Below are 16,419 nucleotides of genomic sequence, written 5' to 3'. Positions count from 1 at the left end.
AGAAAAACAGAAAATGCCAGCTGGAAGGAACACTTAGAACTTATCAATTGCGACGCTGAGCTTTAAGTCGCTGCCCTTGATTCCATTCCACATCAAATTATTGAAATCAATCTCACTGCCAATACTTACAGACAAGAAGACAGAACAACCATTTACCAATTGAAAAGCAACAATACCTCAGGAGCAGATAGTAACCTTACAATTGTGCAGGGCCTGGATGAGGCTGCACCTAGAGGATGTTAATGTCAGGCATCAAAATTAACTTGCAATAGAGAGAGGGCACCCTTTTGACTCCTAGAAGGTGTGGTTTGTCCTTTGATAAGACCTGAAGCAGACAGGGCTCTTTCTTTCATAAATTTACCAGAATGCGAGTCGATCTTATTGAATCGCAGAAAATGCTTATGTAGCTGATGGGAAGATGAAGTGAAGGTCACAAGATGAACTGGAGGTCACAATCTCGCAATAATGGTTTGATCACCTGGGTTTGAGATGGAAGAAATGTCCTCACTCAAAGGATAGTGAACTAATGGAATTCTCCACATAAAAGGCTCTGGGGTTTTGGTCACTGAGTATATCCAAGGCAGAGTTAGATTTGGACGTCAGTGCAAGAAAGTGGCGCTGAAGTAAATGATCAGCCAAGATCACATTGAATGATGGAATGTCCATGAGGTGCACAAGGGCCTATAACTCCCCCTGTTTCCCGTGTTCTCCTGATGTTATTACATATTACCGTCAGTAGATAAGAAATGGCTCCACTGGTGCTGACAACAAATGATTCTTCTCAAGAGTCAAAAGGGGAAGTACTGGCAGACTGTTTGACAGTAAAGAAACATCACACAAGCTTGATCTTGCTGTTGATGGACATATGCCTTCATGAAGAATTGTCTCGATCCGAAACATCACCCATTCCTTCTCTCCAGAGATGCTGCCTGTCCCGTTGAGTTACTCCAGCATTTTGTGTCCGCCTTGATGTCTCATTGTTTTTCCTTCTTGTTGTCTCATTGCACGTTGACAGAGAAATCAATTGTCCAAGATGAACCAGTCCAATACAGCCCAGGATCCATAATACAGAAAAAGGAAATAGACAATGTATTCAACCAATGGTATCATATCATATCATATCATATCATATATATACAGCCGGAAACAGGCCTTTTTTTCGGCCCACCAAGTCCGTGCCGCCCAGCGATCCCCGTACATTAACACTATCCTACACCCACTAGGGACAATTTTTACATTTTACCCAGCCAATTAACCTACATACCTGTACGTCTTTGGAGTGTGGGAGGAAACCGAAGATCTCGGAGAAAACCCACGCAGGTCACGGGGAGAACGAACAAACTCCTTACAGTGCAGCACCCGTAGTCAGGATCGAACCTGAGTCTCCGGCGCTGCATTCGCTGTAAAGCAGCAACTCTACCGCTGCGCTACCGTGCCGCAGTTGCCTATCTGAAATAGATTTGCAATTGGGGTTATCTAGGCAGATGAGAAAGATACATTTTGTCATTTGGCCAATGCCTATTACACTCCAGCTTTCTCTGATCTGGAAATAAGTTGCTATCAAGTTCCCAAAGTTGATGAGAGGGATGATGGTCATTCTCCAGCAGTGATATTGTGACACTATGACCTGGAGAAATGAATAGCATCAGAATAAAAGAACATACCTTTAGAAAGGAGTTGAGGAGGATGTTATTTGGTCAGCGGGTGGTGAATCTGTGGAATTTATTGCCACAAAAGGCTATGGAGGCCATCAGTCGATATTCTTAAGGTGGAGATTGATATATTCTTGATTATGGGGAGAAGGCAGGAGAATGGGGTTGAGAGGGAAAGATAGATCAGCCATGATTGAATGGCGGAGTAGACTTGATGGGCCGAATGGCCTAATTCTGTTCCTATAACTTATGAACACGAATATAAATAAGCGAGTAGAAAACAATGTGCATGATGGTGAAATTTTCTTCTTTTCTTTGGAAGACTCCAGGGAGAGGGAACACGTGAGCCTCTTCCTGGATATCTAACTCAGCCACTGCAATCTGCAGTTTGGCATCACTGCACAGGAGAAGCTGAGCGCCTGCCCTATGTCTGAGCCGAGTTTCATCTGAATTCATTCATAACCACCACACTTCGTCAAGCGTAGTCCCTGTTGAAAAGCAATGACATGCATAACTGCATTAAGACTTGCAAATTACACTATTAACAAGCATGAAATCTTCCATGCAAAGTGTGCACATAAACCACTCCTTTGAATTAAACTGTTGCTGTTTTATGATGGTTCCGTTTTTTACACTGACCAACTGGGACAAGAGTTGCCCTAACCTTGTTCATTATTTGGCTCTGCAGATCCTTATAAGTATTCAATATCAAGTAATCACATTTATACAGTGTAGCTTACATTTTTAGAATGCACTAAAGCAGTTCATAACCAAGCGGAGTCACGGCTGGGAACAGTACAATTCCACAACCAATAATAAAATTATTGGCAATATTGTCTCTAAAATGGTATAGTTCGAGGGATATATGTTGGCCAAGAAAGACCTGAGGTCAGCACAGTAACACAGCAAATAATGCTGCTGCCTCACAGTTCCAGCAACCCAGGTTCGATCCTGACCTCCGATGCTGTTTATGTGAGGTTTGCACTTTCTCCATGTGAGTGTGTGGGTCCCCTGCCCTTCTGTCACATCCCAAGGACACGCTGGTTGGATGGTAATTTGGTTCCTTAAATTATCCAGAATGTAGATGGATGGTAGGATAATCAAGGAAGAGTTGTTGGCTGAGTGAGAGGGAGTAGGTTACAGGGAAATAGGAGGATGAATGGGATTGATGGCAATGCTTTGGCAGATGGCTTCGACTCAGTGGGTCGAATAGTTTTCTTTCTTTCTTACTGTCTTTAAGGTTCACCAAAGAGGACAGGAGCCTCATTCAAAGAATTCTATCCCCCACAGCATCACTATCATAGAGTAATACAGGACAGAAACAGGCCCTTTGTCCAACTTGTCCATGAAAATCAAGATGTCCCATGTAAGCTAGTCGCATTTGCTCTTTTTTGGCTCATATACCTCTAAACCTTTCCTATCCATGTACCTGTTCAAGTGTCTTTTAAATGCAGTTATAGTACCTGCCTCAACCACCTCCTTTAGCAACTCGTTCCATTTTTGCACTATCTTCTGAATGGAAAATGTTGTGCCTCAGGTTCCCATGAAATCTTTTCCTTCTCACCTTAAATTTATGTCCTCTGGTTCTTCATTCTCCCACCTTGAGTAAAAGACTCCGTGCATTCACCCTCTCAATTACCCTCATGATTTTATACACATTGGTGCATTCTCAATATTCCACTGAAGTATTCAGCAAACGTAAGGTGTGAAAAGCAATTAAACAAATGGCCCGAGGGATTCATCGGGTCAGACAGCATCAGTCGAGAGAATTTAGACAGACAACATTTGGAGTCAGGACCCACATAATTGTTTGTTTTTTTGCTCAAGATTCCAGAGTCTTGAATTTGTGATCTTCTGGCCATAAATTTTGATGGAGTTATAGAAAGGCATTTGAGCTTCAGTAAACATGCTTTTATGAGCAAGCTGACTGACTGTCAATAACAAGATACAGTGCTAAGATGTTACTTTATAAAGCAGCTTTTCTGAAAGAGTGTGCCTTAATCCTATTGCTGCAATATACAAGCTCAGCATGTGCAAGTCAATCATAAAACTTTGATTTGACTTGCAGCACATTGTAAGAAATGTGAGCTTTTTTTTTGCCGCTATTAATCTAACGCTCCACTGGATTTCATCTTGTAAGTGAGATATTACAACTGTTGACATCTCATTGTTGTCTTGCATTCACATAGAGATAAGGCATTAGTAGCTGATTCTTCTCACACTTCAGGAAAATAATGTACTATAATGAGACAATTTTATAAGCTCTGCTGCAGGAACACTGAGAAGGCAGCATTGTGTTTGGTTCCAATTTTTTTTTCAGGTTTTCAATGATACCTGAATCTGTGTTATAAAAGATTTCAAAATGAAACAGAAACAAGATTGTGATTGAAGAGAGTGAGAGCAAGAGCACCTACTTTGTCTCACACACATCACAATGTAGCCTACCACAGATCTTTGATATGCTGTGACTCATCACTGTAGATGATTATTGTTAACACTTGCAGCACAGTAATAGAAATTGAAAACCTTTGATGTTATATGGCTTGATGTCAAGATTATAATTGGTTTATTCTGAGGAGTTTCTTTCTGCTGCAGATGAACAGAATTTTTTTTTTTAAATGCCTTCAGTTATTAATTTATACAGGTAGCAAAGTTCATGGATGCAGACCAAAGCAATTTCTGGTACTGCCCATTATTGTCATGATCAATGTACTGTGTTGGTTAAAGCCTCTCAATTGGCGTGCATAAATAAATAGTTATTCATAATTTGCAAATACTACTTTTGCAAGATAGTTATCAGGTTGGAAGACAAAACAATTTGCTTTCTCTCAACTGTGACTATCTGGCTCATTTGTTAGATCTACAGCAACCACCACCTTAAAGGTTTTACTCTGCAAAATTAAGAGTCAAGAATGTTTTATTGTCATATGTACCGCAACAGAACAATGAAATTCTTACTTGCCGCAGCACAACTGGTTTGTAAACATAATATTCAATAGATAAAAAAATAAACAAATATTTTAATATGTTCAATATGATGGAAGCGAGTGTGTGATGGGGGAGTAGAAATATAGACCATTTTCACCCATGTATCCTCAACTTGTATGTTGCAACAAATCGATATGATTTGTATGCCCCGCAATAAGTAGAACAAACTGCAGTACCTGGACCACAAAACATATCATATGATAGTTTCTAATTACTCCTATTCTCTTCACATTCAGAATATAAGTTCTAACTAATTTACAAACTAACCACAATGTAGGAATCAGAACCAAATTCAAGAATCAGAATCCATCTCCCATTGATATAAATACAAGAACATAGAAAATAGAATCGAGACTTAGTCATTTGATCTCCTGTTTTTGCTCTTCCACAATAAAATAATGTCTGAATTTTTTGTATCAGAATAACTTGCTTATAATAACACTGCCCCTTATTCCCCCAAAATTCGAACATCTCCATTGGGTGGAGAATTTTCTTCCCAGCCAATGGAAGCATCGTCTCTGCATTCACCCTGTCAAATTTCATAAGAATTTAGTGTGTCAGTGGGTTCACCTTTCATTTCAAGTCATACAGCACCGAAACAGGCCCTTCGGCCCAACTCATCCATGCTGAGCTAGTCCCATCTGAGCTAGTCCCATTTGCACTGTGGGGCAGTGGTAGAGCTGCTGCCTCACTGCTCCAGAGAACAGAGTTGGATCCTGACTATGGCTGCTGACTGTGCGTAATTTGTACATTCTCCCTGTGACTACGTAGATTTTCTCTGTGTGCTCCAGTTTCCTCCTATATTCCAAAGATATTCAAGTTTGTAGATTAATTGGCTTCTGTAAATTGAGATAACATCTATAAACTAAACTATTATTGTTTTCCAAGGACCCTGTTACCACCTACTTAGTTTCTAATATTTCCCGACTACTAACTGCTCTGTAGTTCCCCATTTTCTTCCTTATTCCTTTCTGAAATAATAGGTCATAAATTGAGCTTCAACTTTACTTTGTTTTCTGCCTCAACTCCTACCTTACTTTATCTTCTGATAAAACCAATATCTTTCTCCGCTCCGTGGTATAATGTGCATCATCTTTGCGTTCATGAATCTATGTTGAATCCTGATTTTACTGCACCTCAGACTTGCACGTCTCATCCATATGATAAACAGACATAGAGTGGCACATTGGTGCAGCTATCATGTCATGGTTCCAATGACGGACTCTATCCTGACTATTGCTGACTGTGTGAGGGTGCACATCTGTATTGATTAATGATAAATTCTCAGAGGAGGTGATGGATATAATTCAAGGGATAAATAGTGTGGGATTGTTATTGTTCTGTGAGCTGACATAGACTCAAAGGGCTGAAATGGCCATTGCCTATGTCAAGGTCTTCTTCTTAAGCCCTTTGCTCCTCTAAGGAGCACAGGCCATTGATAAATGTCCTCCACCTCTCTCGGTTGTTGGCAGTTCTTTCGAGATCTCCCCAGTTGTGCTCACTTCCATACATTTCTGCCTGGACACCTCTTCTCCAGCTGTTCCTGGGTCGACCTCCTTTCCCTTTTCCTTGGGGGTTTCATTTCAGGGCTTGCCGGGTAATTTTTGAGGCAGGTTTTCTGAGGGTGTGTCCAATCCAACTCCATTTTCTCCTTCGAATTTGTAAGTCAATGGGATCCTGGTTTGTTATTTTCCACAGGTCCACATTGCTTTGTCTCTCCACCAGATGTTTAGTATTCTCCTGAGGCAGGTGTTAATGAATGTTTGCAGCCTGTTTGTTGTGTGCTAAGCTAATATGTGGAAAAACTTTTCGAAGCTCATTCATTAGAGTTTCTGTAATCTCACCAGTTCTACAACTCCTTCCCACTGAACACTGCATTTCCTTCACCTCAGTATTTTTGTTTATTCCTCTCCCCTGTCCAGATCTCTACTAGCTGTGATTTAGGTTAATCACACAGAAATTCGAACTGTGTTTCTCTTGACCTAGAACATTCTTCAAATCCACTACTTTGTTTATCCTTTCCAATAAACACCTTGGCTTGATAAATCACAATGAAGCTCATCAAGGTGTTTGTAACAAACCATTTGATACTGTATGTCTTTCCAACTACGAAAAAGACTCATTTATGTCTACTCTTTTTTCCTGTTAGCCAGATGAACAAAGGTGTTCGTTTTTGTTAAGAGTATTTACATACATGTGAACATGTGAATTATGTAGCAGGAGTGGACCATATGGCTTCTCAAGCATGATCAGACGGCAAGCTCTTCAACCTCACCCGCTTCCGAGCCAAGACAAAAGTACGTGAAGCTCTCATCAGAGACATGTTGTTCGCCGATGACACAGCAGTTGAGTCCCACACCCAGCAGGAACTGCAGTTATTGATGGACTGCTTCTATCGGGCTTGCAAGGACTTTGGGCTGACCATCAGCCTCAAGAAATGGCCTGGGACAGGATACAGAGGCACCGCCTGTCATCACCATCGACGACTACGAACTCGATGCCGTCCATCAGTTCACGTACCTCGGCTCCACCATCACCGACAACCTCTCCTTGGACACAGAGATTGGCAAGAGGATCAGGAAGGCAGCTACAACTTTCGCTCGCCTCACAACTCGAGTGTGGACCAATCCAAAGCTGACAGTGAAGACAAAGATAGCACGCTGCTCTACGGCAGTGAGACATGGACTATATATGCCAGACTGGAGAGAAGACTCAACACCTTCCACCTTAGAAGCATCCGCCTTATCCTGGGTATATCCTGGCAAGACAGAGTGTCCAACGCCAAGATTCTGTCTCGCGCTGGCCTTCCGAGTATGTACACTCTACTCAGGCTGCGCAGGCTGCGATGGCTGGGCCATGTCCACCGCATGGAGGATGGCCGTATTCCAAAAGACAGCCTCTATGGAGAGCTAACATTTGGGAGGAGAACCATCGGCCGCCCCCAGCTACGTTACAAGGATGTCTGCAAGAGAGATTTGAAGGTGCTCGACATCGCTGTGGAGTCCTGGGAGAGACTTGCAGCTGACCGTACAAGGTGGAGAGGTACCCTGAACCAACATCTCAAAATGGGGGAAGAGAAACTGATGAACGCAGCAGCAGAAAAGCGGGCACGCAGAAAGGAGCGCAGCAACTTCAACAGATCAGAGTCCACACACAAATGTGACCTTTGCGACAGAGACTGTCACTCCCGCATTGGTCTCTTCAGCCACAAGTGAAGCTGCTCTAGCCGAGGTGTGGAGCAAGCAGCCAACTAGGATGCATCACCCATGATCAGCCATGACCGAGGGGGCCTAAGAAGAAGATTTACATACATGTGAACATGTGAATTATGAGCAGGAGTGGACCATATGGCTTCTCAAGCATGCTCCCCAAATCACTATTCAACAAGATCATGATTGATCTGATCGCAACCTTGACTCAACACCTATCTGTCTGTGGTGATCTTTCATTCCTTTGCATACCACTGCCTTAAAATATTTGCTTCCTCAACCCTGTCAGGAAGACAAGGGTCCCGACCTGAAACGTCACCCATTCCTTCTCTCCAGAGATGCTGCCTGTCCCGCTGAGTTACTCCAGCATTTTGTGCATATCTATCAGGAAGAGTTCTGAAGACTCTCAATCATTTCAGTCAACAGTTTTAACTCGTCTTTATTAATGAGCTTATCCTTTTTAAACAGTGATATTTTCCAACTTCGTATGTCATTTGTCTCTTTTTTTCCCCACCCACTTAACCTTTATGTCCTCTTTACAATTTACTTTTCTATTTATCTGTGCGTCATTGGAAAATTTAACAATCGTGTCTTCAGTATCGCAATCCAAGTACTTACATAAATTGTAATAAATTAAGGTTTTATTTTCCACAATAACCTATTGAATGTTTATTGGAAATACAAGTAAGAATTTTTATAAAATGCTTATTTGAGATCTTGGCGCTGATGGCAAGCCCATCATTTACTGCCCATCCCCTGCATCCATCTGTAAATCTTAGTACATCCACCAGTTCCCCTTTATCCACACAGCATGTTATTTTCTTCAAATAAATCCAATAAATTAGCCTGACAGAATTTCTCTTTCGCAAAGCCATGTTGACTTTGCCTGAATGTCTTGAATCCTTCCAAGTGCCCTGTCTCAACATCTTTAAATAGTTCTAACATTTTCACCATGACATATACAAGTTACAGACTGTGCAACCAATAGTTGGGAGAATTAAAACTTTGAAAATCATAGTTCCACTTTCTGTCTGTTCTTCACAAGACTTGCTTTTTTTAAGCATGAGTACTGCTTAACAAATTACCCTGTAGACCTTTTTCTCCTCAGCGTGTCGGGGGAGAGGGAATCAAAGTCATCAGACCATGTTAATAGTTTTGTATTGCCAAGTTCACTCTCTGAAATGTTTTTTTTTAGCGTATCTATAGTGAGGCAGGATTATCAGTATTAACAAGATGGACCTCTATGCTTAACATCGGAAAAGCAAGAGCAATTGCAACTACACTACACAGAATACTGATGACAAAGCATCATTCACTATTAAAACTTTTTTTGGCTGCACTTTTCTTAGATCATTGTGCCTTGTTGCTGGGTTCGGCAATGAGCTGTGGGAATTCTATGGCTTTGCGGCAGGCAACCACAAACAATTTACGAAAAATTGCTTTCTGTGCCACTGTCCATCAGTGAGGTCAGTTTTACAAAGGCTAGTTGTGGTTACCGTTACATCTTATAGAATCATGTTGTTGGGTACTTAACATTTTTTAATTTAAAGATAAACCATTCAAACAGCATCGCTCCTTTAATTTGTTTTTTCCATTTCAAATGATGAGTAGACCACAGAACTGGCAGAAAATGGAGAAACCTTAACTCTCTAGATGCCCACAATATGTCTTTGTTTTTACAGTCTGTCAACGTTGCACACCAACATAAGTACATTGCTGTCACCATAATGTTAAATTATTTCTGATTCTTGTGTCTACCAATTATCTGAAGTCATTATAAATATTCCTAAAATAGCTACTGTTCTGTGATCAGCATGACAAGCGAAAATCTCAAAGTCTCATGAATCTACTTACTGTACAGCACGTTAAAAGGGAACCGCAGTTAAACTCAGCTGGCTGTTGATTTATGAACTTTACTCCCAATGTGCTATCAATCCAAGCTTAAGCTAATTGAAGGAAGGAATATTTATATTTTGTGACTAGCCAATTTGGTGGTGAAGTAATCACACCACCAGTCTGCAGTGTTGTGTAAGCAATTACTGAGGTTTTAACTGGTAGCTTTTAATATAAAACAGATATGTTATGTATATATTTTTGATATCTTCATAAATCAAAAAACATTGACGTCCCTCCTTGAAGCATTTTAATGTCTGCAAATGTCCCTATATCTGAACTGATAGCTCTGTCAACCTTTCGGCTGAAAATGTTTTCTATTTTACTCAGTAATAAAATTGCCTTAGATTATTCAATCTGCACAGTTCGACCTAAACCCTTTACTGAAGTTCTATTATTCTAAAATCAAGAATACAACCAGGTAATGCAGCGCCGTAGAAGAAATCCAATTGAAGTTGTTGGGCCATCATGTTATTACATGATGGCCCAACAATTATCTTCTCCCGAGATGCAGTTCAGATATAGGGACATTTTCAGACATTAAAATGCTTCAAGGAGGAACGTCAATGTTTTTTTGATTTTAAGTGTTGGTCCAATCCCACAAAATATTCCCCTTTATTTGCATTAGATCAATAGGATTGTTTCTCCAAAACTTAATATTTCATACTTTTCTACATTAATTCAGTTTAGCCATCTATGTGTCCATTATGTTACAATACCCAGTATATGGCCTGCAAATTGAATTACGCAGTGCATTTTTTCATACACTGTATGACTGATTTATACCATAAGATCAATATCAAAACATAGTTGCAATCTGGATACAGTCCTAACAGGATTTTGTATGTATAGTGTGCATGCACATATGAAACACTTTGTGTACAGGGTGCAATTAATCCTCGTTGAATGCCCAATAATTTCTACCCCATGAAATTAATGCATGTATATACAATTATCATTGAATAATATTAATGCAGATGTAAACAGCAGGAAGAACCCCAGTATGTGTATTAGTTCAATGGATCAACAAAAACTTGGAAGTTGGCCAGCAGCTGGGCTTGGTAGACAAAGCAATGGAAATATTGGAATGAAGACTGGCCTTTCGTAGCAAATATTGGAGTGTTTTATTGTGATCTCTCCAATCCTACAAAGGGGAAAGGGATCAAGCAAAAATGATCAGATAGAAAGAGATAGAAGAGCTCCAGTTGGTATGACCTGTCCCCAAGGGTCTTCTGGGAACACTCCATCCCTGCGTAGAAATGTACCCAAAGTTGTAAAAACTAAAAAACCCACAAATGCTGGAAATCTGAAATAAAAACAGAAACCTGTACTTGACTCTGTTTTTCTTTCCAAAGTGATTGCCTGGCCTGCTGAGTAGTTATCCCACTAGTGAAGGCAGCAGTGACAATCCAGATGCCGAGTTCTGGCCATAGACTCGGGCCTGAGTTGCTGCACCTTTGGTGATGAAGGTCATTGTCACCTTGCATCATTTAGCGAATGGTTGATGGTGATTCACGCACTGTTTCATGGTCTGCAGCTTGCAGAATGTCAGGGTCTTTCTATAAGAAAGGGGAGCTCATCTACCTCTCCTCAAGCAGAGCACAGCAGGTGTCCCAAAGGTTCACAAAGTGGTAGACAAAATAAAAATGCTCAGTGAGTCAGACAGCATCTGTGAAGAGAGCGACAGAAATTATATTTCAGGTTAATGTTTCTCAATACACTGTTGCTGGCTGACCTGCTGACTATTTCCAGCATTTTCTCTGTTTTATTCCAGGTACTGCTAGATTGTACTCACATGGTCCTCAAGGCTCCACACATAATCCCACACGGGCTATCTCTCCCTGAATGCACAGACTATGCACAATAACCAGCAAATTATCAACAAGATCAACATCATACATACAGGAAGCTTGCACGATGCTTTGATCCTGAGTTCATCTGCTGGATCTCCCATGTTGCAGCCATCACAGTGAACAAGCAGATGCATCTTGGTGGAACTCATTTGTCCCGTCCAACCTAGGATGGATTCTCACTCCAAGTCTATCTTCCGGAGAGGATTCTATAACCTCGGCTGTGGGACACATAAAAGCTTTATGTCATTAATATCCTTGAGATCTTTGCACTACTTAGTTTTGTTGCATTCTCTACAATTTGGCCGTCATGAAGCCGGACATTGTATGGCAGCAGCTGGAGGACAGCAGACTCTTCATTGTGTGTCTGAACGTCTTGATATCGATCTTAAAATTTCAAAGTGAAAATTATTTCTTCATCTAATTGACAATAGCACCAATGGAATTTTTTTTTCCAGTCAACAGTTCCTCTATTTACCATAAACTTTGCTGATTATTCGCCAGTCAATGAGCTAGTCCTGTGAAGTCAGGATATTCCCCTTCATCACTCTGAAATAAATGTTGAAGGCTACTGAGAAAAGCAAGCTCCAAGATCTAGTTTAGTTTATTGTTTATTGTCATGTGTGCAGAGGTGAAAAGCTTTTGTTGCGTGCTGACCAGTCAGCAGAAAGACAATACATGATTACAATCGAACCATTCACAGTGTACAGATACAAGATAAGGGAATTACATCAGTGCAAGTGAAAGATAGTCCAGGGGTCTCCAATAAGGTAGATAGTAGTTCAGGACTGCTCTCTAGTTGTGGAAGGATGGTTCAGTTGCCTGATACCAGCAGGGAAGAAACTGTTCCTGAATCTGGAGATATGCGTTTTACATGGATTTCAAAATTTATATCTCATGTACTCTCCAATATTACCTGTTGTGAAATGCCTAATTTTTTTGATGGTAAAAGGAAATTGAGTGGTCAACGCCAGTGTTACAAAGACATGTTGAAGAATTGTAAGATGCTCTTTGGATGCTCGTGGTTCAGACAGATGGCAAATGAGTGACAATGTGCAATAATTAGAGAACAGCTTTGAGTTACTGCTTAGTGCCAAAATGGACACAGATCTTGACAGGAGGTCTCCTTTCCCAGGGGTGTGATTTCTGTGCTAGACAGTATCCTGCACATTCTGACCTGTATGGTCACTGATGCATCCATCTGCAATGAATATATGCTCCATTCCTTTTTGGCTCCAGGTAAGAGAGATCCACTACTATTAAGACATCTGTTTTCATGACTAACAACATAGCTTGAAGTACCGGCAGCAAATCAAGACATCCAGGTAGATGTCTTCATTGCATTTGTTGGAATAATTATCAGTGAGCTGTTATTTGTCATGTCCTGTCAATTATGTGTTTCGTGTCAGCGATAAGCTGCCAACACACACGTAATATTACAAAAATCAGTGGCAATTGAATAAAACCTCTCCCAGGTAAAATGTGCAATACATTTGCCGGAAGCTCTGTGATATTATTGAGTGAGAAGCATTGTTTTTTCTTTTCCCAGTGCATTGCAGAATGATTTCCACATGGATTTCAAAATTTACATATCATGTACTCTCCAATATTACCTGTTGTGAAATGACTAATTTTATACAATCAAATTTGTCACTGAGTTTTTCTGAGCCAAATAATAAGCTTAAGAAATAAAATATGTGTTGGCATCAGGTGGATGTTTACTACATCTAAAAACTGGATGAATTCCCAGACACAGTTGAAAACTAGTTAGCATTTGCTCAGTAAAACAAAGGACTGTATCCATTTACTTTGTGTTAGTGCACCACGGTGAGTTGTTATTAAATGTACTGATGAATGTTGAATCGAGAATAGCTTCTTCCATACTGGTGTCCTACTCCTGAAAAGATCTCTTGTACGCTAAGGATGGATTCCTGAGATCCCATTTTACCATATTGCTACTCTTGCACTCTTTTTAATCTGCACTTTCTCTGGAGCTATAGCACTAAATTCTGCACTCTGTCTCCTTTCACTTTTAAACCACCTGTTGTTCTCATATATGGTATGGTTGTATTCATGTGTGGGGTATAATATGCCTGGACTGTATCTCCACACATGTGGCAATAATAAACCTGTGGGCGAACTGGAGACACGAGAGACTGCAGATATTGGACCCATAGGCAAAACACAAAGTGTAGAGGAACTCAGTGGGTGAGTCAGCATCTAGGGAAGGAATGAAGGGTGATGTTTTGGGTTGGGGCCCTTCTTCAGACTGTGGGTGAACTGAATGTGTAGCGGGTGGATGGAACCAGATGGGGAGGGAGAGAGAATCACAGATGGAGGTCTGAAGAGTGGGTGGTGGGAAAGGTGACCAATCTAATTTGTGTTGGCCACACTTTGGCACTGGAGAATGCCAGGGATGGACAGATCTGCAAGGGACTGGGAAGAGGAATTGAAATAGCATGCAACAGGGAGTCAGGGTGGTCATTGCCAATCTAATTTGTGTTAAAATGTTTTACTAATATTATTATGGTACTGATTCAACCACTTCCTCTGGCAGCTTGTTCCTTGTGCATACCACCCTTTATGTGAAAACACAGTCCCAGTCAGGAGAGATTGGGAAAATGAGGCCATTATTGATCATTAATGATCATTGATTATTGATCATTAATGACCATTAACAAAGAGGAGAGGTTGTGCACAATTATGAACAAGAAAAGGTAGCCTCCTTTTGCTCTGGTATTTTATTTAATTCTTCACATGTTTAAACTATAATGTTTTATTCTTAATGTTTTAATGTTTTATTCGTAATTGTTTACTGTATGTCGTGTTGTTACTTGTGAGCAAAGCACCAAGGCAAATTCCTTGTATGTGTACATACTTGGCTAATAAATTTATTCAATGTTAAAGAGGAAAACAACATGGGGCAAAATTGATGGCTCAGAACGTTTTGCTAAAATCCAAGCTAGTTTGCCCAGTTTAATCTTTGCACATGATATAGAGGGCCTCAGATTGAAAATGTGGATGGAGTTATTGATTAAAATCTTTCCAATTCTGTTTCGCAATCAGGATTTTCAAATATCCTCTCAAGTGATGCATGAAAGCAGCTATATTATGTAATAGTTTCTCTGGGGCTATGCATTTAAATATTTGGAAATTTGCACAGACCAAACAAATTTACAATGTCTGTTAAATCTGCAAAGTACTGCGCACCAACATATGTTTCTGAGAGGGGCATCCTGGTGCAAAATTCTTTTGCACACTAAGTATAAGGCAGTGTGAACATTAGAACAGGCTTTGTGCTTTTAACATGCCCTGCATGTTTCCTTCACTCAAGCTACAAAGAAGAAAACTTAGTCACATGTCACATTTCTCTTGAAACTAGGATGATTAGAAGTGGAGGAAGGCTAGAGAGGAGGTGTAAGTATAAGGATATCTATCAATGTAACCCAAGGATATTGATGTAATGTGACCGAGGTAAGAAATCGTAGAGACCTACTTACATTTGATTCTAGCCTGTAGAACTGTCTGCTGCACCATTGTACAACTGATGTGTAAAGTCATTGATGAGATGATCAGTTAGATTTTGATGCTGAGTTATAACAATCTAATGAAAGAAAACGATTGCTCTGTTGGCCTGAGTTTCTGGCTCCTGTTTTAATTTATACCATCTTATAAACACTCATTCAAGGTTGAATGAAAGCAAGGCGATTAATTAATTTTCAATACATCTCTTAAGTTAGCTTTTGCTTATTGGGTTCAGTTGTTTTAATGTCGAAAACGCACGCGAATAAAAAATAATACGATAACTCTTGCAATGTTTTTGTGCTGAAACATTAATAGCATTCTAATAGCGTGCCACAAAATTGTCTCTTGTCATTTACACAGCCATTTGAAGTTCTTGTGATGTGTGAAGGCTGTAGTTTCCTCCGAGTGATATTGACATGCAATTTATATTTTTGTTTAATCCCAATGTATCAAAAGGCTTCGGATCAAAGAATTACAGTTCAGTGCAGCATGGAAACTGACCCTTTGGCCTATCGAGTCTGTACCAACAAACAGACATCCATTTGCACAAATCCAACTTTAATCCCTTTTTATTCTCAACAACTCCTCCCACTTACATACACATTCAGGGGACTTTACAGTGGCTAATTAACCTACCCCACCCATATAGACGTGGGATGAAACCCACACAGTCACTGAGTGAATGCGCAAACCACAGATATTGTATATTTTTTCAAAATGTCATTTGTTCCAAGTTGAGGATGCTTTGTGGAGTTGTTGAAGAGGGAGGATTATCACAGGGTTAGATTGGTGGGGGATGATTGAGGAGGAGTTCTGGGAGCTAGGAGCAAAGCAAGGAAAGTCAATTTGCTTTTGTGAAAAGAAAATCACATTTGCCCATTTAATTTGAGTTATTTGAAGAAGCAACCTGTGAAGTGAATGTGTTTCTGTCATATATTAATTTGGCATTTGATAAACTGGTGCATCAAGATTTTTTGGGGAAACTAATAGCTCAAGGTGCAGGAGGTAACATTGACTTGTATAGAAGTTTTGCCAACAGGAAACGGAGTGTAAAATGGGTCTATTTTTCATTGGCAAGATATAATGAGCAATGCGCCACGGGGATTTGGTACAAGGTCTCAACATTACAATTTATATAAAGGACATGGATGAAGGCTCTAAGGTATGATTGCTAAATTTGCCAATGACACAAAGATAGCTAGGAAAGTAAGTTGTGAAGATGACAGAAGGAGGCTAGAAATGGAAGTAGATAAATTAAATAAGTGGGCAAAGGTGAAAAAGATGGGAAAATATGAAATGATC

General features: G+C 40.2%; 1 protein-coding gene across 6 annotated transcripts in view; it reads left to right on the top strand.

The window, feature by feature from the left end:
* pcdh11 (protocadherin 11) overlaps nt 1-16,419 on the top strand; it is a 679,207-nt gene that overhangs the window by 130,987 nt on the left and 531,801 nt on the right. Inside the window, exon 3 of one of the 6 annotated variants that reach the window (XM_078412297.1) lies at nt 11,517-11,830. The exons of the other annotated variants lie outside the window; for them this stretch is intronic. Within the exon in view, the coding sequence (XP_078268423.1) occupies nt 11,517-11,609 (93 nt within the window). The 3' untranslated portion in view covers nt 11,610-11,830. Of the gene's footprint in view, nt 1-11,516; nt 11,831-16,419 lie in introns of those variants that run through there. 6 annotated transcript variants of the gene reach the window in all.

The sequence above is a fragment of the Rhinoraja longicauda genome, chromosome 15, assembly GCF_053455715.1.
Source record: "Rhinoraja longicauda isolate Sanriku21f chromosome 15, sRhiLon1.1, whole genome shotgun sequence".
Taxonomy (NCBI): Eukaryota; Metazoa; Chordata; class Chondrichthyes; order Rajiformes; family Arhynchobatidae; genus Rhinoraja; species Rhinoraja longicauda.
This window is presented reverse-complemented; position numbering and strand designations above follow the sequence as displayed.